Below are 27,668 nucleotides of genomic sequence, written 5' to 3' on the forward strand. Positions count from 1 at the left end.
TGGAATGGGGGGTGAAACTGTTTTGCTCTTGCCTCCCCTCTATCACCTCGTTCTTGCACTTTGAAACCTAAATGTCATTTTGGGATTTTACAAGAGTCTTGAATACATCCGTAAACGGTACCAGCCGAATATTGAGTATCATGTTCCTTGGGTTGAGTGTATGTTACATTTACAATGTTTGTTATGTCATGGCACTGTAGCATCTTATGAGAAACAGTTCTTGTTCCATATGGAACCTTAAGGGACTGTGAGGCTCTGGGCAGTTATTCTGGCTGGCTTATGCTGATCAGTCACCCTTGGTTGCTGTGCTGCTTAAATTAAACCTATATACAATTTATTGGATTTGAAGACTTTATTTACAACAATGGCGACGAGGATGGGAAATTGGTGATCCTAAGTTGGCAGAAGCGATTTCGACAGCAAAAGCACTAGAACAATCTGAAAAGTGGATGTTAACTGTAAAAAGCACCACCATTAATAAATCTGAAGTAGTGGATGATATATGTGTGGTCAAACGTATAGAGACACAACAAAGTGATCATTCCGGTTTCAGAGCAAAACAAAGCGAGCAGAACCCTCCAGGATTCAATTCATTGCGTGGGGGTACACATTCATTTCAAAAGAAATTCGAAAGGAATGATAGACCTGTATCCTGCTACAGGTGTGGTAGCAAGCTACACTTAGCTAATTATGGGGGCTGTCCAGCAATCAACAAAGAGTGTAAAAAATGTGGCAGAATTGGTCATTTTGCTTCTGCATGCAGGGATGTAAGGAGAAACAATTTCCATACTCAAGGCAGAGTATCTTCAATGCCTGAGGTTAATAACACTGTTCATAAATGTGATACTTGTTGTTGCACAGAGCATAACAAAGGTTTTGTAGTTTCGATCTATGAAGGAATCTCTAGCATAAACAATACAGTGTCCAACGAATGTAAGAAGCCTCCCATGTGTGTGGTGGAAATTGCTGGTATATTAATAGATCTGATGGCTGATTCTGGTTCACCATGGACTATTATTTCAAATGACTATTTTCAGGAAAAACTTAGTACTGTATTGCTGCCTTCACAATTGTTACCGTCTGACATAGTTGCACATAGTTATGATGGTTCGAAAATTGACATGATGGGGTATTTTGAGGTAAATCTACGGTTTAAAACAAGGAAAATAGATGTCAAATTATACATTGCGGTCAAAGGTATCAATGTTTTGGGATGGTGGGACCAGTGGAAACTAGGCATCATCCTTAATCCTCGTTCTAGTGAACCTGTATTATTAGATGAGGAAGTACATTTAAACAACATTTCATTTGTTTCTTCACAAGTAAAAGAAAATGTCATAAAGGGTAATTTCAGTGATGTATTTTCAGACACGTTAGGTAAACTAGAAGATTATACCCACAGGATAAAACTTAAAAGAGATGTTTATCCTGTAAAACAAAAACTAAGAAGTGTACCGATTAATGTTAGGGAAGAGCTTAAGAGCATGTTAAATGATTTAGTCTCAGAAAAAATTATTGAACCTATTGATTCGGCTGAGTGGGTTTCTCCCATTGTTTTGGTAAGAAAACCAGATAAAAAATTGAGGATGTGTGTTGATCTAAGGGCACTCAATTCTGGCATCATCATTGATTGCCATCCCCTCCCCAACATAAATGAAGTGGTCTCAATGTTAGAAGGTGCTAAAGTATTTTCCACTTTGGACCTCAGGTCTGCCTACCATCAAATCTGTCTCACCGAAGACTCCAAACCGCTTACGGCATTCATCACTCCCCAAGGCTTATATCAGTTCACTAGAATGCCTTTTGGGTTAGCCTCAGCGGCTTCGGTGTTTCAGAAAGTGATGTTCAACATTTTTAGGGATGTGGATAAATTTGTTAAGTGTTTTCAAGATGACATTCTAATTTTTTCAAAAGATGAAGAAGAACATTTCAAGCATTTAACTGAGGTGTGTGGAAGGTTAAGAAGCTGTGGATTAACCCTTAAAGCAGATAAATGCAAAATGTTTAAAGATTCGGTTGAATATTTAGGTCACACTCTATCTAAGGATGGGGTAGTACCTAAGAAGTCCAATGTTGAAGGAATAGTGAAGGCTCCTCCTCCATCGAACAAGGAACAGCTGTTATCGTTCACAGGAATGTGTGAATACTATAGTAAGTTTGTTGAAAACTTTGCTGACAAGATGGAACCCTTGAGGAAATTATTAAGAATGAAAGTGGTTTTTGAATGGGGTTTGGAACAACAAAAAGCCTTTGAACTTATCAAAGCGGAAATTCTGAGGGCTCCTACCCTTAAACCTTATTGCATGAACAAAGAATGCATTATTACTGTGGATGCAAGCTTGTATGGAATTGGAGGTGTTTTATCCCAAAAGTGTGGTAAGGATGAATGGAATGTTTGTTTTGCATCCCGCACTCTAAATGACACGGAACGTAGATATGCAGTAATAGAAAAGGAACTTTTAGCATGCGTTTGGGCGATTGAACATTATAGGAACTACATTTGGGGTAGCAAGTTTGTCTTGAGGACTGATCATAAACCGTTAGTTAACATACTTTCTCCGGGGGGTGGCTGGAACTCCACCGCCCGTAAAGCAAGACTTACTTCTAGGTTACAAGAATATTGCTTCCAACCAGTGTTTGTTCCTGGGAAAAAAAATGTCATGGCAGATTTCATGTCTAGACTTCCATGTCAAGTTTCTGATAATAATGACTGTGAAGATTCTGAGGTGATTACCACAATTCAGGATGTGGTGAATGGAACGTTTGAGGACATTTCTGAAAATAGCTGGAAGTGTTGTGAGAAGGAGGATATCATATGGCAAACTGTCAAAGAGTATATTTTGAAGGGTTGGCTAGGAAAGAGGGTGTACCAGAGGAATTTATTCCAATGCATAGAGTTGCAGATTCTCTGGTATTAGAAGGTGATTTGATGTTTAAAGATGGTAAGTGTGTGCCTCCTTTTGGAATTCAAAAGATTATTATAGACTTGGCACACAAGTCACATCCAGGAATATCAGCAATGAAGCGCTTGGTCAGGAATTATTTCTGGTGGCCTGGCTTAGATCGCATGGTGGATCGCGTGGTGAGAGAGTGTGATGTGTGCATGGGGAGTGAGAAAATGTTAAAGCTGAATACTCCTCCTTTAAAGAATACTGAATGGCCCACTGAGCCTTGGAAGAAAGTGGCATTTGACATTTCTGGTCCTTTCTTGTGTTTACCACGTGATTCCCAGTATGCTTTTGTCTTGGTGGATTACCACTCCAAATGGCCAGAAGTGAAATTTTCTTCAGGTGCCTCGACCAGTTTAGTCAAAGAGATTTTTTCTAGGGAAGGATGTCCTGCTGAGCTTGTTACAGATAATGGTGTACAACTCACATCTAATGATATGGAGAACTTTCTAAAATGTCATAATATCAAACACCATACTGTTACAGTATATGAACCACATGAGAATGGTCTTGTCGAACGGTTTAATAGGGTCTTAAAGGGGTATGTTGCAGATGGAGTGAAAGTTAAGGACAATTGGAAAAATTTTGTAAGGGAAAAATTATGGTTGTACCGCATCACACCTCATTCAACTACGGAAGTCAGTCCTTTCCGTCTGTTAAAGGGGAGAGATCCTGCTTCCAAGATATGTCCATGGTGGTTTAAAGAGAAATGCAAGCTCAAGTCGTTTTCTGACTCCATGGTTACTGGTGTTGAAGAAAGAGTTGGTTCCAAACAAATGAAAACAAAGCTTTGGTATGACAGCAAGTGGAAAACTAAAGCTCACAATTTCAACAGGGGTGATTGGGTCAGGGTTAAAAAGCCTGGTTTAACTATGAAGTGTTCGGGACGGGAAGTTTTGGTGAACCCATGAAGATTGTAAGGGTTTTTGATAACAGTGTCATAACTCAAGATGGAAGATTATGGAATGTTAAACGTGTTGCAAAATGTCACAATATACCCAGTCAAACTGTGTATTTTCCATCAGTGAGTGATAATGATACTGTAGCGTCTAGAGTTAAAGTTTCTGATCGCATAAGAATAGCTCCAAGAAGATTTGATGATGAGTAATGTTTGTACTCAATAAGTAATGTATTATTTTGTTGTTGGTTGGGTATATATGTTTGTTTAAAAAAAAGGGAGATATGTTACATTTACATTTTCAATGTTTGTTATGTCATGGCACTGTAGCATCTTATGAGAAACAGTTCTTGTTCCATATGGAACCTTAAGGGACTGTGAGGCTCTGGGCAGTTATTCTGGCTGGCTTATGCTGATCAGTCACCTTTGGTTGCTGTGCTGCTTAAATTAAACCTATATACAATGTATTGGATTTGAAGACTTTATTTACAACAGTGACTCTAGTGCTGCTGACCTGCAAGCCCCGATTCCTAAGCTCTTGAATTTATTATGCAGTTGAGCCCTCTGCTGCGGTCCTTAGCAGGGGCAGGTGCAGATGATATGCAGCAGCGTTTTCTTTCTGTGGTGACATAAATGGCACGTCATATCCCCCCATTGTCCATCATTTTGCAATTTGGGTTTCAAATCTAGGGTAGGTAGCACGCCCAGTCTCATGGACAGTAACTTCTTTTTGATTTTGAGAGGGTAGGCGGCCTTTAGATCGTGATATGTGTTTAGCACCCGCCACCCATGCTCTCGTTTGGCTACTGCTCCTTTATCTTCCTCCCGGCTCTGTAGTCTAATGGTTTTGTTCACTATTCTTTTGAACAATTGTTTGCTAGTGTTTAACTGCCAGAGCTCACCCAGACCAAGTTTCTCGATGCTTCCCTCCGGATATCTTTTAAAGTAGCCCTCGCCTCTTTGAAGACTGATTTCAGACCAGACGTAATAATTTGGCTGCATTCTTCAGTTTGTGGCAGCATTGTATGAATGGCCTGGCGAGTGTTTGCTTTAATGGCTTTTTTCTGTGGGGCGAATGAAACCTTGAGTCTAGCTTAACCCCAAGGTAAAGATCTATTGTTGTTCCATTAACGAGCCACCTGCTCTTCTTGGAAATGCGCCAATTTAGTGAGATAACCTTGCTTTCTTCAGGTTGATTTCAAACTGATTGTCGGGTGCATTTACAGCTAAGCAGTTTGCCAGCCTTTGTAATCCTACTCTGGTGTTACTAAGAAGCAACAGGCCGTCTGCATATAGGATATTTGATAGCGGGAGGCCTCCAAGGATGGGGGCGTGGGAGATCACCTCATCCAAGGCAGGAGACAGGTCTGAGATATACAAATTGAATAAAAGAGCTGCAAGACGCACCCCTAATAAAGGACATGTCAGTGTCTTCACCTCTTTCAATAGGTGGGTACTGTCTCCAGCCTTGATCTTGCCCCATGTGTTTGCGTAACGCAGCCTGAGAGCCCTCAAAAGGTTGGGCGGGATTCCCCAGCGATGAAGCTTTTCCCACAGTTTGTTCTGCAGGACATGATCAAACGCGGCTTTAAAATCAACAAAACACAGAAACAGCGGTGTGCGGGTGTCTGTTGCTCTTCTCATGATGAGGCCTACCGCCATGAAGTTTGAAAGTGTACCTTGGCTGTTTGAAAACTCCGTCTGGTTTAGGGGCAGTCTACCTGTTTCAAGTGCCCATGCCCTAAGATCTTGGAGTAGTAATGAGGAGAAGTCTTGAGATCTACGTTCAGCAGTGCAATTAGGCAATAGTTGTTCGGCAACGAGTCCGATCCTCCTTTGAAGATTGGATGAATGATTAAACTCCTCCTGCTGCCTGGAATGACCCCCACAGCCAGCACGGAGTTAAACATCACAGCCAGAAAACTTGCCCATGTAAATGTATTCCGTTTGATAATATTTAATATTCAGCACTCCATGGGAGTGCACGTGTTTCCTTACTCCCTTCCCCTTTTTTTCTTTTTATCTCTCGATTTGCTTGTCCCTCCCCTATTCTATAATGTTCTTCAGCCTGCACCCAATCCCGCTGGCTGTGTTACCTTCTAACTTTTGTTTTGGTGGAACCAGCAGCTGCGATGTTGCTTATGGACCATCTGCTTCCTTTCTTGCGTTTCATGAGCACCTTTAATTTTCTTTTTTTCTCACTTCAACTTATCATTCTCACATGGCTGTCAGTTATGTTAGGCCCAGTTAGGGTGGTAAATTAAAAATGGCTGTGGTGCGTTATGATGCATGCTTACATCGTGGCACAGGCATTACAGCACACAACATGACGAACATGTGCACAGGCACAACAAAACATGCTTCTGCATCGGAAGCAATTTTGGAACAGGTTTCTTTTAATTGAAAACCCATTCAAAGTCTGGGCACCATGCATACACATGCATCAAAACCCATTCAAAGTCTGGGCACCATGCATACACATGCATCTTGATGCATGCATTTACATGCCACTGCCACAAAATATTGGCAAACAATGACCTTTTTAAACTGAGACCCATTGGCTTTGCCAATGCTTATTTTTAACAGCAGAGTCTGTGCTTCTCTGTGACCCAATAGAGTTTATTATGAATAGAGATTCACATATTAGGTGCTTTAAAAATATTCATCATGTCTGAAGACCCTGGAGATTTAGTCTAAATGCAGCTCAAACTCATCCGTGGCGTGCCCGATTCGATTTACATTGAAAAAAACAGATTGCTAACATGCTGCTATGGTGACCTGTGCTCCAAACACAGCTCTATGCCCCCATTAAAAAGAGAAAAAGAAAGGAGTAATGCAGAGAAAGCAGATTCTCGTCCATGCAAGTGTTGGCTCCATCAGTTTGCCTTTCTACGTCAATCACCCTAAGTGGAAAGGATATGGCTGATGTGGCGCCCGGGTTGGTTAATGTGGAGCCCAGGTTGGCTGATGTGGCGCCCGGGTTGGCTGATTTGGTGCCCAGGTTGGTTGGCTGCTGTGGTGCCCGGGTTGGCTGCTGTGGAGCCCAGGTTGGCTGATGTGGAGCCCAGGTTGGCTGATGTGGAGCCCAGGTTGGCTGAAGTGGCGCCCAGGTTGGCTGAAGTGGCGCCCAGGTTGGCTGAAGTGGCGCCCAGGTTGGCTGAAGTGGCGCCCAGGTTGGCTGAAGTGGCGCCCAGGTTGGCTGAAGTGGCGCCCAGGTTGGCTGAAGTGGCGCCCAGGTTGGCTGCTGTGGCGCCTGGGTTGGCTGATGTGGTGCCCGGTTTGGATGATGTGGCACCCGGGTTGGCTGATGTGGCGCCTGGGTTGCGCTGTGCCGCAGAGACTTACCCAGGAAGCCTATTTAAGGCAGGAACACTAGGGGATGCTTACGTTCCAGGTCCGAGGGGGCACTGCCTACCACCTCTGGGCTTGAGTCCCTTTCTGGGAGGAGTCAAGGCTGGTTTGCATATATCTGATCCTCTTCTGTATTGGCGGTGAGAGCAGGGAGTGCTGGAAGGGCACTTACCAGTAGTTCAAGATTAATTCAACCATGCTTCCCTTTCCTTTTTGTAGTGATTCACTCCAGCTTATGGCATGCACGGCATTGCAAACGTCACTGTCATAGAGCCTCTTTGTTTTGTCTGCGTACCTGTTTTTGTGTAAGCACCTGGCTCGCCCTCTTTTTTTCAGCTCGCTGGACCCATTCTCCATTGGACCAACCATTTTGTCAGGTAGGAGCTTGCTTGGAGGGTTCGGTGGCACCCGAATTCTGAGACGGAAGATGCATTTCTTCTTCTTTATTTCCTTCCCACAAAGGAATCTGGGAGAAAAACAACAGCACAATAGTCAAGGGAAACAACGAGTCTGAAAGTGGGTCAATTTCACTTGCGAATAAGGCATATTTAAAGCACAAGCTAGGTACTAGTTTGCTGCAGAGTCTCACTTTTGGGGGGTATGGGGTATTTCATTGAAATTGTCTTACAGAAATAGGGAACCTAAGTGAAAGCCGCTTCTCCCCTCTGTTTGTGCCTTGATCCGGGGGGATCCCTTTATTAAGTGGCTGCAGGTAGTGTGTGGCGCACAGAGGTTTGAGGGAAAGTTTCTTTCCTGTAGCAAAAGCTACAGAATGCGTTACACAAGGTGTCATAGGATTGCACCCGTGGAGATGCACCGCATTGCCAGCATGAGGCCCTAGGCTTCCACTGCTGCTGGTTTTGTGCTTCCGTCAATCAATCAATCAATCAATCAATCAGGGGTTTGTAAAGCGCAGTTACTCACCCACCAGGGTCTGAAGGCGCTAGGGGGGTAAGTCAGCATCTGTTGGTCCTCACCTGGTGGTGGGAGGGAATTGTGGTGTACTTCTAGAAAATTTACTTTTTTTTGGTTACCTGGTGAGCGCTCCCGGATGCACAATAATTTTTTTGCCTGGAGCGCTGAAAATCCTCACACAAATTATTACTAATTTCTCTGCTAATTATTTAAGCCATGGTGGTAAAAAGGAGGGCTTTCCTTTTGATTGGTGCCCTGTCACAGTGAACTTCTCCCAGAAATGCACCCGTATGCTGCCTGCTCAAACATGCTTGTCATTGCTGTTAGAATAAACAAAAATATATCTGAGATAAAATGCTCCTAGGAGTTCAGCTATCTGGTCCAGCTCATTGGCCTCCCACTCAGAGGTGGTGTCAGGGCGGCTCGAGCAGAGAGGAGCTCGTGGTGCGTACGAGGCATGGCCAGAATGCTGGCGAGTGCCAGGCCAGAGGCTTGAGATCATAGCACTGTCACAGGTGAAAAGCAAAACAAGAGGATCCTAAAATACAGCATGCTTTGGAGAGTCTGTGATACCCCAAGGGTGAGTGTGAGCATGAGTCAGCCATATTTTGGTCACCATTCCAGTAGCAGGCTAACAACGATATGCTCTGTGAGTAGAAGCTGTGTCCTGCTTAGTCACCTATGCATACCTACAGCAGTGTCTATATGAAGCGTTTGTGTACTGCCTCGTCTATGACTTATCAATAAACAGAACATTTTAATTTACATCTTTATTCGAAGCTAAGACTGGATTGTGCAGAGACCGGTGACCCGCCTCTGATGCCACTGCACCGGGCTGCATCATTGACAATCATGCCCCAGATTGCCATCAGGGGCATGGCTGTCAAGCCTTACACTTAAACTCCCCTGGGCCCTGAAGACAATGTATTCTGCTTATTAGTTCACATTGCCCGCACTTGGCCCTTCCAGATACCGCTATCTCAATAGGGACAACACTCAGGTGCTCCTACAGTGTTTCATTTGTAAAAATAAAAGATAAACAAAAAAAAGAGAATTAAAGTTTTAAATACCAACAACTGAACCCACTGTCCTAGTGGCTAGTTACTGTGACTAGTAGGGTGACAGAAGAGCACCTGTGCATACTAATCCAAAGAAAGGGAGACACAGGAGGTTCCCTATTTTCAAAGTGATAGACATTTGACAGAAACATTTTCACCTAATCAACTATTGTACAACCTACAGTCATTAAGGAATCAAGCTGTAAAAGGTGAGGTCTTGTGTAACTAGGGGAATTAAAGCAGCACCTCTAGAAAACAATAAATGTTTATTCCCTTAGCATTTGTTCCCAAAACATCTTTCACACCTTTATTATTCTTCCATTTAGTCTGGTGATTGTGGCCTAGTAGTTTGTGTTGAAGTAACGATCATAAGGCCCAACTGCATTTTAAGTAGGCCGAGGCTCCATTTTCTGTATTTCTACAGACTTATCAATATGTCTGCCTTTAATGCAGATGCTGTCTGTCCTTACCTTTCCAAGAACTTGTGTAAGTGTCAAGTCAGTCAGATATAGATATCAACAAGACACCTGATGCAACATCAGTCTGGAACAAGTGCCTTGTTATCTCAATTTCAAGGTCAATTTGTTTTTGTTTTTAAATGCATCTTAGACTAGCGTCTTGATCCTCACTGGTTATACCCAACATTTCTAAGATGATGCTGGAATTTCCATTTAAAGTAATATATAGTATAAAAGGACTAAACATGACCATTAAACAGGAGCAGTCATTTGCCCCAGATTATCGTGCAAGCTACTGCCAGAGAAGATCTTGTTTGCCAGAGATGCTGCTGTATCAAACTTTAAACTGAAAGGTGATATCGAGCCAAGTCCATGAGCAGCTAATGCGACAAGTGTTTGCCTTTCGCAGGGAACACGCCTTGCTGACTACTGATAATTACAGCATTTGGCTGAAAATAGGTATTCAGTGTGCTCATTCTCCCTAAGAAAATCTAGATGCAAGCTATGGTACTAAATGCTAGCGTAGAACATAGAAGTAGGTTTTAGGGGGTTAGATTTTTTAGATTACATTTAAAAACCATGGCGGAAATGTTCATTTTATTCATGTTCACAACAAGCATTTGTGCTGTTGTATTCTGTGTGGTTATTTTAGATGTCCTGAGCGACAGGGTGCACCTGCTGAAATAAATATGCTTTTTTAGTTAGCATGTCTTTTTCTTAGTGCTGTTTGTGTGTGTGGCATTAAAGAGAACAAAAAAGGTTTGTTTCTAATCACCACGATGTCTTTGGATCCCTGTTTAGGGACTGTTAGTAACCCAAAGGCATTGACGCCACTTCAACTATGTATTGGGTGGGGTTCTGCGGGGCTACAAAAATGTCTTTCACATACAAGCGTTAGTGTATTGGACCAAGTTGACACGTGACACCCGTGGGTGTGAAAACAAATATTGTAGAGCTGAGCCAGAGACTCAGTTTATGCATCGTGTTGCAAATCTTCAAAATATGTCTATGTTTAAAAGCAACATTTTGGTTATTTTGAAATATTATGAAATACCAACTGCAACAGAGACATTGCTCCCCATTATCCCCCAGTATAACTGTTTCAAATATATATAAATGACTCGGTGATGTAAATAGTTGCTGCTGACAAATGTGGTGATCTGCAGGCTGAATCCCTACAAAGCCAATTTTGCCCTTCATCCTGTCAACTTTTGTGAGTTGATAATGTTATATTAGGTATAGAATGTGTCTTGGGAAAAGGAAGATGGCGGTCTGAAGCCGCTCTCCTTGCCTCCTCCGTCAACGCCTCGGTGATCAGCCACTGATGGTTCAGCTGCCTACGGATAGCTTTTGCCTGCCTGCTGTGTTGAGGAACGCTTCGTACTCGCAGGGCCGAGGCTCCGTTTCAGCGTACTTTTATTTGGATGTCTGGCTCCTGCATTGCAATTTAACCGATGTGATGCATTACAACAGTGAGCCGAAGGGTCTCTGAAAGCCAGGCTGGTTTTCCTGGTCGGACCCGCTATAGCTTTTCCAGACGTTGCAACTTCTCCCAGCATTGCCGGCAATTTTTTCAGTGGGACTCGGTGTCACGCTGCTACGTTCCAGTAGAAAGCACTGGGTCTCGAAAAAGGCCCGCCACACAACACTAAAACTTAGCGTAACGAAATCTCCTTATTTGTAAATTCAAGTGAAACACTCCGTGCTGTGAATAAAGATAAGGAGAAGGCTATTGGAAATAATGGGGCAAGCAACACTACTGCTTTTTCATCAGGTGAGCCACATTTAACTGTAAATACTTCAAAGACTGTTGGTGATAGTACTAGTGGGCGTAAAATAGAGGACCGGTCTGGGTCTGCGTCACAACTTGGGAAACCCATCTTGAATCTGCTGCAATCCGGGTGGGTGACTGAGCTTCTCCGCACATGCGGTTCTGAGAACTCCATTCCAGGATTTGCAATGGCCGAGGTGCTAAATGCTGCAGTGCAGGGGGGCAGGAGCAGTGCAACGGGTACATCTAATTCTGACAACACTAGTAATGCACCTAGTGATACACCTGCTACAAATGTTCCATCTTCTGTTGCAGTTGATGTTTCCAACTCCCCCACAATTGGTAATACAGACGAAATAGCAACGATCAGTCTGGATAATGGTACTAAATCAGGAGACCTTGCTGAGAATGATTGTTCTGAAAACATAATAACAACTACAGCACCAGCCGCCGGGCATGTTGGCGTTGTTAGCGCTGATGTGGAGGATCTCATCAATCACACAGAGGCCACTATCGAACTACTCTGCAATATTTTAGATACAGCCCAAATCCCAATGGCCCAGACCCCAACGGAGTTAGATATGGAGCACCACGATTTGGTATGCGGCTCTGTGAACAATGTATGCAATACCCCTAGTGGGGCGAAGGGTCCTAAAAATAAAAATCTTAATACTGCCAAAAACCCCAAAGGTGGCAAAGGGCGCGGACGGGGAGCAAAGCAACAAGTGACTGAGGCAATGGGGCGACTAAAGGAGGCATCTTCTAATACTACCAATGTTGGGGCCAGGATCAGCCCGCTACGTAAGTGAGTGTCATCTAAAGAGGAGGTGAAAACTATTATCTCAAGGCTGTCAAATATCAGCAATCCTGCCGCCTCCCCGACCAAAATATCAGCAGAAGGAGATCAAGAAGGTGCTTGGGGTAGAGGGGGCAGCGTGAGGCAAGTACTAGCGGTTCTCCCGGAGAAGTCTGTATCTCTGCCCATCTGTACATCATCAACATCCTCAGTTTTCTCCACTGCTCCTGGCCCCACAGTGTCACCTCCGGGCTTGTTGGAAGTGGGTATTAAGAACCAGAGTTCAACGGGAGAAGATGCTCCATTATCTAGCATCATGTCTGCACTGAGTACTCAAAGAGCAGAAGCCCAAGAATACTACCAACAGGCTAAAATCGATAGCTCTGAAATTAAGCAAGCTCTGGCAGAGGTTACATCTAAAGTAGGCCAACTCTCCACCGAAGTCATTGACTTGCAACAACGAGTGGTGGCTGTGGAAGAAGCGAACACGTTTACAGTCAACCTCGTCAAAACACAGGATTCTCAACTGTCGTTAATGCAATCCAGGATTGTAGATTTGGAAAACTGCCAGAGACGTCAGAATTTGCGTAATTTTGGCATTCCAGAGGGCAAGGAAGGCAATGACCCGCGTGCTTTTATTGTAAGTCTTTTCCAAAAAGCCTTTCCAGACCTCGCAGACTGGGATATGGACACTCAAGTTCAAAGAGCACACAGATCGCCATTGTCATTATCAGCCTCTCAGGTAGTTAATTTAAAACTAATTTTGCCCAACCAATTCTCGTGTTTTTTGGTAATTTTTTATTACGCCAAGAAATATACTTTAAGGCTCGTCCAGCAGCTCCAGTTAAGGTGGACACAATGTCTATCTTTGTGCGCTCTGATCTATGCAAAGTAACTATGGAAAAGCGGTGGAAGCTTCGCCAACTCATGGACCCCTTCAAAACCGTCTGCTCACAGGTGTTTCTACAAGAGCCGGCACGTTTAAAAGTCATAAAAGATGGTAGACAACACTTTATCTTTAACGAACAAGACGCTAAACTAGCTCCGTCAAAATGGCAAACAGTCGGCAAACAATGATCTTAAGTCTTAAACCTTAAAGCAGCAATTATTAGAGCAATTATAAGAGAGGCTGTTTCCGTGTAAAGAGACTTTTTTTCTATTTACACTTTAATTGACACTTCTAAGTGACTTCCTCTCTGTTTTTTCTCTTTCTTTGATAATCACTTTTGTTTTTCATAGGCATAAAAATTATGCGGAATGGTCGGTGTATGGTATCGGAAATAGTGGACGTCGCGGAGGCTGAGGGGGGTATAGAGAGGGCATCTTCGACATGCTGTTATCATGGGACAGCAGGGAAGGGGGCGATTCCTTTTCCAAGTAACTGGGACAGGGGTGGGAGAAGGGTGTGGAAGGGATGGTCGTTCTGGGAGGGGGGAGCCACAATTTAGACAGTTTAGACATTTTTATTTGTGCAGAGCAGCAGTTGGAGAAGTATGTTATCTTGGGTACTGACAATCTGATCCGGTTTTCAAATATTATTTAATGTCGGAATTCAAGTGTATGTGTTGGAATGTGGCAGAAATTAATCAGGCTGGAAAGCGACGGTCAGTCACGGAAGAGCTACGTGTCTTTAAGCCCCATATATTAGGGCTTGCGGAAACTCACATACTTACAAAGACAGAGCATTATTAAAACACTTGGGATACGATCTTATAGTGTGTACGTTACAAACTGCTTCTATCCGTGGGGTGGCTTTGTTCAAATCTAGGCTGTGTCAGGCCACTGTCCTTCGTACACTTGCTGACTCTAAGGGGAGATGGGCAATCTCTCAAATTTTGATCTGTGGGCGGAAGGTCACAATATGCATGATTTGTGGCCCGAATACTGACTGCCCACATGTTATTCACCACTTGAGTTCCGAATTGCTGGAGGAGGTTATTTCCAAATGTACCAGGTTACACTTTTTTTTTTCTTCACCACATAAACACTATTCCAGGATCGATATGATATTTACTAAATATTCCATTTTGGAAAATGCACTTGTGGTAGTATGTCCAAAAATTACTTCCGATCATAACCCGGTCATGTTAATAGTACAGGTACAGTCAAGTATACAGGAACCAACTAGGGATTTTACTTTTCCCAGGCATCTCTTTAGCAATTTGGAGTATGTGGAGTTGATGTGTAAGGCACGCGGGGAGTACATAGATTCTAATTTGGGTTCGGCGTCAATCGCAATTGTGTCGGAGTGCTTAAAGGCCTATGTCAGAGGGGTCACTCTACAATATATCATTAAGCAAAATCGGCAGGGCCTACGCCAGTGGAAGCAGGAGCAAAACCACTGTCTTGATTTGGAGCGTCAGCACGCTATGGCTATTGCCACAAAGAACGAGGCTGAACAGTCGATATATCAACAGGTTCTAGAAGTACGGGCCAAGTTAAAAGGACGGTTAAGGGATAAAGTTGCTAATAACTATCACAAGCACAGAACTAAACAATACGAATACGGCGAAAGAGTCAGCCGGCTATTGGCTAATCAAATTGCGGATCAAAGGGCTTGATATACACTAGGTTTGCAGATATAGTCGAACAATTTAGGCTGTTCTACGCTAATTTATATGGTAGTCCAGGCAGTCCTGACCTGCAGACTGTCTCAGAAGATTATATGCAGGAATGCCAGATGTCGATTTTGAGCCCGATGTTATCCGAGCCACTGGAAGGAGACATCGAAGTGAGGGAAGTTGAAGAAGCTATAAATGTCCTGCCAGCTGGTAAAGCAGTTGGCGAGGACAAGATCCCATTGGAATTTTTTAAAACCTTCAAAACTATACTGATTCCTATCTTCCTTAAGCTGTGCAATTCTATTATGCAAGGAGAAGAAGTTCCCTCTTCTTGGAATGCGTCGAATATTGATGCTTTCCCCAAAAAGGGGAAGCCCATTGACGATATGAGTTTGTATCGACCAATAGAATTGATTAATGCGGAAGCTAAGCTTTTTTCCAAAATTCTCGCTGTACGATTGACCCCGGTAATACATACAGTAGTTTCAGAGCAGCAGCACGACTTTCTCCCCGGAAGACACACTGCCGCTCACATTAATACGGCAAACGCCGCATTTGATGTTTCTGGTCAAATAGGCCAGCAGATGGGGATGCTGATGTTAGATGCCGAGAAGGCCTTTGAATGGGTGACTTGGGGAACATTATGAGTATCTATGTCTCGAATGGGTCTCGGTCAAAGGTTTATCTCAGCAGTACAGAAGCTGTATAACCATCCAACAGCTGCAATCAAACTTAACAAGCTCTCCTCTTTTTCTTTTTCAGTTCAAAGGGGGACTTTTATTTATCCCCTTTATTGTTTGCCATATATATATCGAGTCGTTTATTAAACATTTAATGCTCAACGGGGATATCACTCCAGTTATTTTAAACTGGACAAACCTAAAATTAACCGTATATGCAGACGACGTTGCCATTTTTTCGGTTAACCCAGTTAAAGCCATGGCTGCGATAATGTACGAAGCACAGCGATTCGGTTCTTTTTCTGGCTATAAATTAAATGTGAATAAAACACAGACGATATTAAACTTTTAACCAGACAACCCCCCTGCAACTCTTGGGGGTCACAAGTACGGCTATTTATCTGGGAGTATGTCTCAGCAGCCAAGTCAATTATATAATTTCATTAAACTACAAATTATTGCTGAAGAAAGTAGTGGCAAAGCTGCAATGTTGGCACCGGTTACCTCTCAGTATATATGGGAGATGCAATGTGGTTAAAATGAATGTTTTACCAAAGTTCTTATATTTTTTTCGTACAATTCCATTAAAAGTGCCATCATCCTTTATTAAACGTTTAGACAGTGTTTGGGCAGTTTTATTTGGGGATACCGATGGGCTAGAAGAGATATCCGATACTTAAAACTATCATACATGCAGGGTGGATTTAAGCTCCCGGATTTTAAGTTGTACTTTTGGGCAGCATTTACTGGGCGGATACAGAGCTTACTTGGAGGAATTGACACAAACCCCAGTTGGCTTTTATACCAGTTGGCCTGTGGGCCTAGTACCAGGTTTCTACTGTATAAAACATCTGATCCCAATTATTTTCAGCTGGTTCGTTTTAAGGTAGTCAGGGATATCACTAATATATTGCGTGTAATTTGCAAGGCATATGCAATACCTGACTTACATTGTTACACTGTATTATGGGGGAATCTCTTATTTCCTAATATATTCCACGACCAGATTGGGAAGGAATGGCAGTTCAAGGGTGTGGTGCGGGTGGGTCAGTTATATGACGAACGGGGATTTCGAACTTTTCTATCTTTAAAAGAAGAATTTGATCTGTCACAAACTCACTTCTTCAAGTACTTACAAGTTAGGGACTATTTTACTCATGGTAGGAGACTGTTAGAGCTGTCTAACACCTCCGAGATCTTGTCTACACTTGTCGGTATTATAGGCAAAGTATATAAAAAATGTATTGAGATGGTGAGCGATGATGGCATACAAATTGCGGCCAAGTTAAATCGTATTTTCTGCTGTGACATAACAAAGGAGGAAATACAGGAATTCCTTCAAACAATTGATCTAGCTGTAACATCTGTCAATTTAAAATTACAACAACATAGAATTGTTTTTATGCTCTATTATACTCCTGAGTGAATGTCTAAATGGGCTAATAATTTAACTACCACTAAAACGCACTTCCCAAAATGTCAAGAATATGCTGCTGATCTACACCATATGTTTTTTTACATGCCCAATGTTGAAGGATTTTTGGTCTAATATTACTTGTACTCTTGCAACCTGGGTTGGCTTTGAATATCCCGTTTCAGGGAAAGAGTTGTTGTTGGGACTTTTCCCAGAGTCTGGTGGTCTTACAAAATCTCTTGCTTCTGTTATCGCAGCCTGTGCTTGTTTATGTATCGCCATCTTTTGGATTCATAATGCGTCTACTAGTATTAATGAATTTTGGTCTTTGTTGAGGGAGATTTTCGAAATGGAGACTGCATTAGCTAAAGCTAGAGGGCCTCGGTCTCTGCTAAAATTCCGAAGGGTATGGTCCTGTCTCCAATGGGATTAAGGATTGAATGTATTTCTGTATTTTTCTTATATAACTAATAGCTTTCTTTTTGATTCTTCTATGTCATTGTGTGTAAGCAGTTATATGTACAGTGTGGTCGTTTTTGTTTTGTTTCTCTTGTTCTTTTTCTTAATGCTCCTCTGTGCTCTGCAAACGATCATCGATTTGTTATTATTGGAAAATTATGAAGTAATATTCTTTTCTGTGGCAACAAAACCAAAGAAAAAAAAGTTATATTAGGTACCAGTAACATTTTTACTTTCAGTTCTAAGAAAATATCACAAGTGTGATTTTAGACAATTTATACAAACAGGAAATTATTTTAAATTATAATAAATTAATTCCAATATTCCAATAAAGCTTGTCAACTTCAAATATGGATCTTTCTGAATTGAAATTTTTGGAAGCAGATATCAAAATGAATTAACAATAACTTGAGATAAAAGTGAAATAATTATACAATCCCATCAAATCCTCAGCTGCGGCTGTTTCTTCAGGATAGATTAATCGGTGCAGCAAAAATGTCAAATTTATGACATTCATGGATAATAAACGATATTGTATAAACATTAAAGCATATCTAGTTTGAATCAAAATGTCTTGCTGTTACTGAACTCTTTGGCCACCTAGGAAGTAGTACCCATAGCCTAGCAGGAAGTAATACTGTTCTCAATGATTTCGAAGGTAGCGCCTAGACGCCCACGAGTGCTTACCTGCTCTTATAACTGTTTAGCGCTTCCAGGAGGTACTGACTTCGTTCGGCCACTGGAGTACTGCAAAGCTAACTCATAGGAAAGGAAAGGGGAGGAGTCAGTGTGTTTAATATGTGACTGACCTTCAAAGCAAGCAGCCAAAATCACAAAGTCACTGAAATATTCATATTAAGCATGAAGAAGCCTCACATAATCATTGCATCTTTGACTGGTTATTCCAACTACGAACCGCAGGGGGAGCCCTCGATCCAGCTTTGATTTACACGTCCGAGTTATCACGCTTAGGATACACAAACCGCAGTGATTTTCTCATGCCGAATCTGCACGGTGTAATATTACGAATGGGTTAATCCTTTCATACGGGAGGGTGGATGTTTCCGGCAAAGATGCCCTGTAAAGCATATGTACACGCCCAAAGTTTTCAACACCCCGGCCCCTCTCCCTCCCCCCCCCCCCCCCACCGGAAACAGAAGATGTGTTTTTTACTGAAATTTCCAAATTGGGAATGGGAAAGTTAGACGACGGTGGTGGGAAGGAGGGCGGGGCGGGATCTGAGGGCTGGATGGCGAGCTCATGGGGTGCAGGAAAATAAAATGCCTCTATGGAAAATATATTTCCCTCTGGAGAAAAATAATAAAAGTGATGTTGCACTAATGCGAAAGCAATTTTGCATGTGTATTTTTTTTTACGTATCCAGCTAATGACTCCGGATTACTGGAATTACAACTGATAAAAAAAAAACATTCCGGGCGACTTTTGGAAATTGTGTACATGCATCGATCTACACCACTTCAGTGTCTGATCCGAGTCTGTGAAGGGAAAAGCGTCGATCTCCTGAGGCTCTTTTACAGGCTAGAGTGAGTGCTGCCAGCTAGTAAGATATCCTCCCTTAGAAAGTCAACCTTGGCTTTCGTCAGCATCTGTTTATAAGAACGCATTTAGAGTTTAAGCATCTAACATCTGCAGCGCTATATGTGCAGCATCGTTCATGTTCTAAACGGGTGTGTTTAGCTGCTCTAAGGATGTAGTGCTCACGAGGGGTGTGAATATTTGGTGGAGAGGTGGTGGTGGTTGGATGTAAGCGGTAAAGTCAGGGAAAAGATTGTCTAGAGTAGAATTAAATTCAGCCAGGGCTGCATTTATATCACTGGTGTGGGACATCTGAGCGAGGGCATCTCTGCAGGCGTGGAGGTGGACGCCTGGTAGTTCATCCTTGTCCAAGCCCGGTGAGGGCCAGTTCAAAGGCGTGCAATCCTAAAGGAGAGACGCAGACTTTCGATGGCAAAGGAGGCTATAAGAGGTGCTCTCTCCATGGAAGAGGCAGAACACAGAGGAATAATGGGATGAAAAGTCTAATATGTGCGCGATTCAAAGTCCTTTCTGATGAAGATCATATCATTAAAGTGCTTGCAGGAAGGAAGAGGCAGGGTGCTCTTCAAGGTCATGAGCACGAAGGTTAGAGTCTCTCAACAGCAGCACTTGCTGGGAATGCTGTGACAGGAAGCGGGCGCGTCTGTAACTGCTTCAGGGGTGGTGGTACCCGCTCCGTTGGGAGGACGGCAGCAGAGTGAGACGGTGATAGAGGCGGAAGAGGAGTGACCACAATGAATCACTGTAGGCTCAGTGTATACACGATTCCATGAAACATTCAGGGAGCAGGCGGACTGCTTCTTGAAAATCACCTGCATGTTTTCCAAGTGCTTGTTTATAAAGGTCAAAAAAGTATTCACTTCTGAATCTTCTAGAACTGGTTCACAAAGTTCAAAACCCCAAATCCACTTCCCTTACCCACAGTCATCTCCTTCCTACGCCGGTTCCCTGTCCCACTGCATGTTCTCCCAGTGCAGGTTCCTGAAGGCCCTCACCAAGCCATCACTTCCCTGTCCCCCTGCATGGTCTCCCAGTGCAGGTTCCTGAAGGCCCTCACTAAGCCATCACTTCCCTGTCCCCCTGCATGTTCTTCAAGTGCAGGTTCATGAAGGTCAAGACCCAACATTCCCTTCCATTCTCACCCTGAATGTTCATTCAGTGCTGGTTCGTAAATGTCAAGACCCAATATTCGTTACCTTCCCCACTGCAGGGCCCTCCAGTGCTTGTTCCCGAAGGGTCAGACCCGGCATTCACTTCCCATCCCTGCATGCTCTGCCAGTACTGGTTTGCGAACGTCAAGAACCAACATTCACTTACCTTCCCCAACTGCATGTTCTCCCAGTGTTGATTCACAAAGGTCAAGATCTCTTCAAAGTCAAAGTACTTCTTTTTACTTTGGACTCCTAAGTTGTAAAGGGCGAGGTGGACCACGTCGACCCTGTGAAGCAAAGACAACAACTTAGAATGCTGAGGAATGCAGTGAGCTTTGAAGGAGAGGTCAAGGAAACACGCAACACCGCCTATCCCTCCCCCACCCATCAACGACACAAACCCTGGCATCAACAGGGGCTTCTTACGAACAAGGTCTTCAAAAACTGAGCTTGAGCGGTTCTAATTTCCTCAGCTTTCACCTCTTTCCTATTGGCAGATCCTCACACTAAGCCACGCCCATCTGCCGCTGAGCCGCTCTTATCAGAATGAGCTACTCGCTACTCTCACTGGGCCAGCTCTTCCTCCCACTAATCGTTTCCCTCCTCCCACTGAGCCTTTTCCTTTGTCCAGTTAGCTACCTCTCTGCCCAACAAGCGTCTCACTCCTGCCACTTGGCCACAAGCTGCCCCCACTGAACTATTCCCTTTTTCGAAAGAGGCAAATCTTCCTCCGACCCAGCCGCCACCTCCTGCAGTTGGGCCACTCCTTTCTCTCTGAGCCGCTCACGCTTCCCAATAAAATATTTGCCAAAGAACCCCTCCCCTCCCAATAAGCCAATCACTACTGCCAATAACCCCATGCCCTCCTCCCACTGAACAAATCCCCTCCAGGAGCCACATTCATCCCATTCAAGACCACTCCCCCTTTTGAAGTAACCACTACTCCACCTACTTAGCTACCACCTCCTTCCCACGAAATTAATCTGCTCTAATCATTATTAACAAACACCACATTCAGTGCAAGCAAATCAGAACTACAATGCCCCCTTCTGCATAGTGGTGGTGATCAACCCTCCACCCCCCCCCTTCATATTCCTTTAAGCTGAAATACCATTTTTCGCTCATTGAACACAAACAAATCTTCTTTGAAAAATGTAAATACTACATCGGCTCTCAGCTAACACTCTCATGAAACACCCTTCTGGGTGATTCCAATATTTACTGGTGTGACGTAATCAGTAATAAAGGTTCTCAGGTCGTCTCCTTCCTAACACAAAATGGTCTCTGGCTACACTGCACTGATCCATAGAAAAGACTCACCTCATAAGGTCGGCACCTGACCTCATTTATGTTAAAGAACCACAACAAGTTGACAAATAAGACAACCTTTAAATCTCCTTTACCCTTACATTTTAGCAAGTTAAAAAAAAAAAAAATTGGTTAGGCTAGTCCATGCTGAATTGGCTAATTCTAAAAGTTTTACCTCCGACATCTGAATATCAACTCTGACTCCAATCACCGCCTTCCGTAAAAAATGTAAGGCTAACCTTTTCAAACAATATTCACTCCAAAGTTGTGCAACGAAATAAATAGCTATTTCTATCACCTCTTTCTAATGTGCATTGCAATGGTAAATGATGATGCTCTACTGCCTCCCCTGTCTCGCTGTAACCCTGTCATGTTAGGATGTTTCATTGTGAAGCAAACTAGTACTAGGTTGAGGTCCAGCTGCACTATATAAATGTTAAAAGAAAAATCAAATCAACACAACCTTCCAGGAGGCCACGCCCCTGCTCTCTTTCGAGCAGGCGGCCCTCTTTGCCAGTGGACTGGGAGTGAATGCTTGCATTGTTCAGCATTCCGTCCATCATTTGTTTCTTTCGCATTTGTTGCCCTAAGTGGGAAGGGTATGCCCAGACGTGGGTCCCGTGCTCACTGCGCCACTGGATTCAAGCTAGCCTGGCTGATGAAGGGTGATGCCCCGAAACCGGTCCCAGGATGCTTGTTTCCGGTCCAGGGAGTACCTGACATGGCAGTTCGGGCTGGACTGTTCCCATGAGGGGCAGGGTCAAGGCAGATTTGCATATGGCTGGGTCCAAACAGGGGTGGCATGGTGGGCAAAAGAACAATGGATTAAACCCAGATCCTTGTGACTGGGGATGAATGCTTGCATTGTTCAGCATTCCGTCCATCATTTGTTTCTTTTGCAGTGGACAGCCAGCCGCACAGGAGAGAAGGATAAAGTAAATTCACCAGAGAGCGGGAACCTGCACTATCAAAGGAAGCGGCCTTCAGAAGAGGGACTGCCAGGCTGATCTCTAGCACCCATGCAATCACTTCTGAAGTAGACACGGTCCCTGACTACAGTTCCATTAAACATGCTGCAGCTCCCGCCAAAGAAAAGAAACAGAAAACCAACAAAACAATCATTGGCATAGCTAATAGGTCTCGCCTTTGGGACCTTATAAGTGTTTAGTCATGCAACGGTTGATGTTGTTGCACCAAGGATATTGTGCTGCATAACTAAATACTTATAAGGTCCCAAAAGCGAGACCTATTGGCTATGCCAATGCTTGTTACAATTTGTCATGCCATACATCACGCAATACCATGCATGCATCTTATGTTGAAAATCATAATCAATGTTCTTTCAATCGTGAATGACAACTAGAGCAGTTACTTATTGTCTACCTTAAACACACTTTGGACACCACAAGGGACTCTAAAGTGCTATGTAAATGCAAAGACAATACAATAACACTAACATCACAAATTGGATCTAGATATATGCAAATCAGTCTTAAAACTGCTCCAATCTGAACAGTCCAGCCCAAACTGCCAAGCCAGGTCCTCCCTGAAATAGAACACAAGTAACCCAGGACAGGTTCCGACCTAGTATGGGCTTGTCAGTTCAGGCTGGACAGTTCCCACTGGAGCAGGGTCAAGACTAATTTGCACATAGCTGGGTCCAAACTGAGGTGGCAAGATGTGCAAAATAACAATGGAATGGGATGTGACCCTGAGAAATTACCAGTGACTGAAATTGATTCAAGCATTCTATCCATCAATTTTTGCATACTTTAATATTTTAAAATTAGCGTTTGCAAAGCCAATAGGTCTTGCCTTTCAAGCCTATTGGTAAAGCCAATTTGCCTAAGCACAAAAAAAAACTGAAGTGGAGGAAAACTACTTAGCAGTAGGTGGGCGGGCAGATGAAGAAGCAATGGCGGGTGGGAGGGCAGGAGGTTCAGCAAAGGCAAGGTGGGCGCAAAGCAGCAACGGAAGGAGGATCGGCCTGAAGAAGCAAAAATGAGTGAGGGTGGGCAGGCAGGCACTAAACCACAACAGAGGAATGGTGAGGTGGCACGAAGCGGCAAAAGAGGAAGGCTGGGCTGGTACTAAGCAGCAACAGATTATGAAGCACCAACTGAGGGAGGGTGGAAGTCTACTACTACATGCCACCGGAGGAGGGTGGGCAGTCACTAAGCACCAGCGGCAACAGAGGAAAGGGAGGCAGGGAAAAAGCAACAATGGCAGTGCAGGGAAAGAGAGAGGGTCTGAAGACACTATGCAATAGCGGCAGCTGAGGGAAGGTCGGTAGGCAAAAAAGCACCAGCAGCAACAGAGGGAGTGTGGGTAGACACTATGCAACAGCTGCAAGGAAGGAAGGAAGGGTGTGTGTGGGAAAAGCAGCAGAGGTAAGGGGGCAGCTAGAAGCTTCAGAGAAGGAAGGGGGACAGCACAGCAGCAAAAGACATGGATGTGGAACGTGGAATTAAAACACATGGGTGGGGAGCACACAGAACACAGGAGATGAAAGAACTTGGAGCACTGTAGTTGGGAAGAGAAGCACACTACGAAAACAGCTGAAAAACACATGCACTCTCATGGAGTGCTTCACGACAAGGAAAAAGTAAGTTCCTGAAAAGTGGACACTAGTAGAGGCATCAAAGGAGCCAATTAGAGAGATGGTAAACAGGCTATGCTCCATGGAAGGGACAATTACAATCTGCACGAGCTAAACCAAATAAAGTCACCACATAAAAAGCAAGCAAATGTGATTGACAAAACAGAAAACCTATGGTAAGCAATGAGTGGAATGCACTCCTAGGTAACTTTTTGCATGTCCCCAATTTGTCTTCGCTACCAGAGAGTGCATGTTAGGCTACGATCTAAAGATTAATAATGGAAAATCAGCATTAAACCATTATAAGCTACAAAAAAAAATAATCAAGATAGTGTCCCCATTTGTAAAACACAAAACTGAACCTGCAAGTCTATGACCCAGAATGAGTTCAGATTTAGGAGGAAATTACGAGTTTACAGAAGTAGGCTCTGAAATCTATGATAGTTACAAGTCTCTAGGCGGTTTGTGAATTCCATTTTTACATTATATGAAACTGTGTTCAGGAGGGGCAAATTAACTTAATAAAATGTATTTCATGTGAGAGTGAGAGTGAGCGAGAGTTTTTCTTTCTTTTCTTCAAAAGGAGAGTTCCATTTTCCCTCGGAGGGGCTGCGCTTTTGAGGCATACATTTCTAACCTCGTCCAGGGTGGAAAGGGGTTGGCGAGGAGGTGATGAATTAAACACGGTTGGCTGTGCACAAACTGACGGGGCATTTCAGCTCTAGAACTACCAATTGCCACCTACCTCCAGCCTTGTGTGTAGATTTGCTTAAACAAAAATCTTAATGGAGGTACAAACCCACCTTTTGCGCAAGTAAACCTGGCTTGTATTCATAAATAGCTTCATTTTGATCTTGACAAGACTACAGAGTTTATCTAGTTGTGAAGGGTAAAGAAAGTTTCAGTCACCGGAATAGCGCTTGTTAAATGATTGCCCCTGAGGCAAACAAAGCAATGTGTGGGACGTGGAGAAGGTCGCCCCCAGCGTGGTCTCGTTGCCACTCTGTGGGCAGCTCATGCACTGGAATGTAAGCAGTGTGGGGCTTACTTAACATACTGAGAAATGGAGTGGATGCTTGAAGGTGAATGTGTCTGAGAAACTCACTAGCTTCTTTAGGAACCAAAGCAGGAAAGAAAGCTTTGGTACAATCTCTACAATGATGCGTTCTGAACTCTGCTATGAATTAGAACTCCAGCACAACAAATGTGCTGAAATATGCAGAGCCATATCCTGGTAAGACGACAATCCTAAACAAAGTCACTTTATAAACCATGCCTGTGCCTAGAAGGAGCATCGGAATATTTAAAAAAAATGACTGATAAACGCTTGCACGCTAACAGTCTAGTACAATCATACATGTGTGTAGTATTTCGCGCTGACACCGTTTAAGAAAGCAACAACAAACAAGTCGCTTTTATTACTTGCTGGGAAACTGCGTCCCCGAAGACCCGGCGAAGGCTGGCAGATCGCGCGTGAACGCAAGCTTGTCGCCAGCCAGCAACACTTTGACAACTCACCTACTAAAGTCTCTCCAAGCAGCGCATGCGCGCTGACTCAGCGAGACCTAAAATTCAGGCCTATGGTGCCACAAACAGTAAATTAGGAGTGAAAACAAATGTGTCTTCGAAAATATCTAGCAACGAATCCCATCTGCCTCCCAAACCTAATCATGTTCAGATCAGTAGAAAAACATTTAAAACAATGATACCTTTGAAAGCGACGCCACATTTATTATGTATTAATTTGACCCTTGTGTCAAATGACCAAGAAAACTGTTTGAGACAGTAATTTAGAACCATATCACATCGAGTCCGATGACCCATCTACAAAATGCCAAGAATGTGTTAACTTTTTCACCAAGAAAGTTTAAACTCTAAAATGTAATCTGTTTGCTAATGCTACCCTCTCTATACTCATTAACACACATTTTAAAAAAAACTAATCCTGGAATGATTAAAGCCAGTGTCACCATTGGACTTTTCAAGAGTATCGTCAGCAAACTGCCTCCCACTCCCACCAAAACCATCAGTGGCTCCATAGGACTAACACTGCGAACTCCTCTAACAGCAGACGGGATCTTTCTGAACTGCCTAAAATTGGAACATGTTACATCTCTCTTAACCCCTTCAGTGCCCGCCCCTTTCCCCGCCCAGTGCCGGCCGTTGCATTAGCGGGCGGGGTCTATGACGAGCTGGACTCGTCATGGGCACAGCGCCACCGCGGCCCATGACGAGTCCAGCTCGTCATGGGCACTGAAGGGGTTAAAGAAACCAATGAGTAGCCACTTAAAATGAACTACCGACCCATACCGTCTCTGCCAATCCCGTCTAAAGTCACTGAGATCTGTGTCACCTCCAAGCCTAATAGCTGCATTTCAGATAACACTGTGCTTGACGATCACCAATCAGATTTCAGGCCTGGTTGCGGTATGGAAGCTGCCATGTTGTAGCACAGAGGCTGCCATGTTGTAGCATGGAGGCTGCCATGTTGTAGCATGGAGGCTGCCATGTTGTAGCATGGAGGCTGCCATGTTGTAGCATGGAGGCTGCCATGTTGTAGCACGGAGGCTGCCACGTTATAGCACGGAGGCTGCCATGTTGTAGCATAGAGGCTCCATGTTGTAGCATGGAGGCTGCCATGTTGTAGCACGGAGGCTGCCATGTTGTAGCACGGAGGCTGCCATGTTGTAGCACGGAGGCTGCCACGTTGTAGCACGGAGGCTGCCACGTTATAGCACGGAGGCTGCCATGTTGTAACACGGAGGCTGCCATGTTGTAGCATGGAGGCTGCCATTTTGTAGCATGGAGGCTGCCATGTTGTAGCATGGAGGCTCCATGTTGTAGCATGGAGGCTCCATGTTATAGCACGGAGGCTTTTAGACGCTGCAAACACCGAGCCCTGTTCTCCCTCCGAGTCTTCGAAGCAGAGCCACTCGCTATGAAGTATATTTGACGTGGTGAGAGACTCGGCAGATGGTTGAGTTTACACATAACTATATGCTATAGAGCCTTCAGATCCAACGCATAGATTGATACTGCGATTGATGGTTAACATATAAGGCCTAAGTATTTTATTATGATTTATGCACCGTACTAGCAGAGTGACCTTACAATGATCCTGATGAATGCCTTGAACAATTCCGTCACTTGGGCGTGTTGATCTTTGGATAGGGTATATATTTTTGTAACCCTACACTCACTTGCATTTTAATGTACTACTACCTAGGCAGGAAGAATAAAGTTGATGCCCCTAGATAGATAGTCTTTTAAATACACTTTATTATTATTTCTTTTTGCACTCTGTCCCTCCTCACCATATCGAGTTGGTAGAACCAACACGTGCTTTGCACTCCCGCTCCTTCCCCTTTGGGTAAAGTCGTAGCCCACGCGGGGTACCTTGCGGTCCCCGTGTGTTGGAGGAACCCAATGATGAAGCATGTCACCCTCGGGTGAGTGAGGGTTTTCGTCCATAACAATTGTTAAGCCCAACCCGGACTAGTGTACCATCAGTTACCATTTTGAACTACGCTACCCTATATTTAGTGTGAGTTTTATAGCACGGAGGCTGCCATGTTGTAGCATGGAGTCTGCCCTGTTTTTTTTACTGTGATGCTTCCCTTTGCATCCTAAATGTAGAGGACTCCTGTCTCGTAACCCTAGACTTGCTGCAATTTCGTTATCAACCATTACCTATTTTTCAAAACTATGCAGCATGAAATGGGTGTAAGATAGTAGACACCCAGC

General features: G+C 43.8%; 1 protein-coding gene across 2 annotated transcripts in view; it reads right to left on the reverse strand.

Moving 5' to 3' along the window:
- PHF19 (PHD finger protein 19) overlaps positions 1 to 27,668 on the reverse strand; it is a 237,318-nt gene that overhangs the window by 18,844 nt on the left and 190,806 nt on the right. For both annotated transcript variants that reach the window (XM_085613556.1, XM_085613564.1), the window contains exons 9-11: positions 20,184 to 20,304; positions 17,997 to 18,064; positions 7,493 to 7,663 (exon numbers count right to left, since the gene is read on the reverse strand). In XM_085613556.1, the coding sequence (XP_085469682.1) occupies positions 7,493 to 7,663; positions 17,997 to 18,064; positions 20,184 to 20,304 (360 nt within the window). The remainder of the gene's footprint in view (positions 1 to 7,492; positions 7,664 to 17,996; positions 18,065 to 20,183; positions 20,305 to 27,668) is intronic.

The sequence above is a fragment of the Triturus cristatus genome, chromosome 1_2 (assembly GCF_964204655.1).
Source record: "Triturus cristatus chromosome 1_2, aTriCri1.1, whole genome shotgun sequence".
In the NCBI taxonomy this organism is placed as follows: domain Eukaryota; kingdom Metazoa; phylum Chordata; class Amphibia; order Caudata; family Salamandridae; genus Triturus; species Triturus cristatus.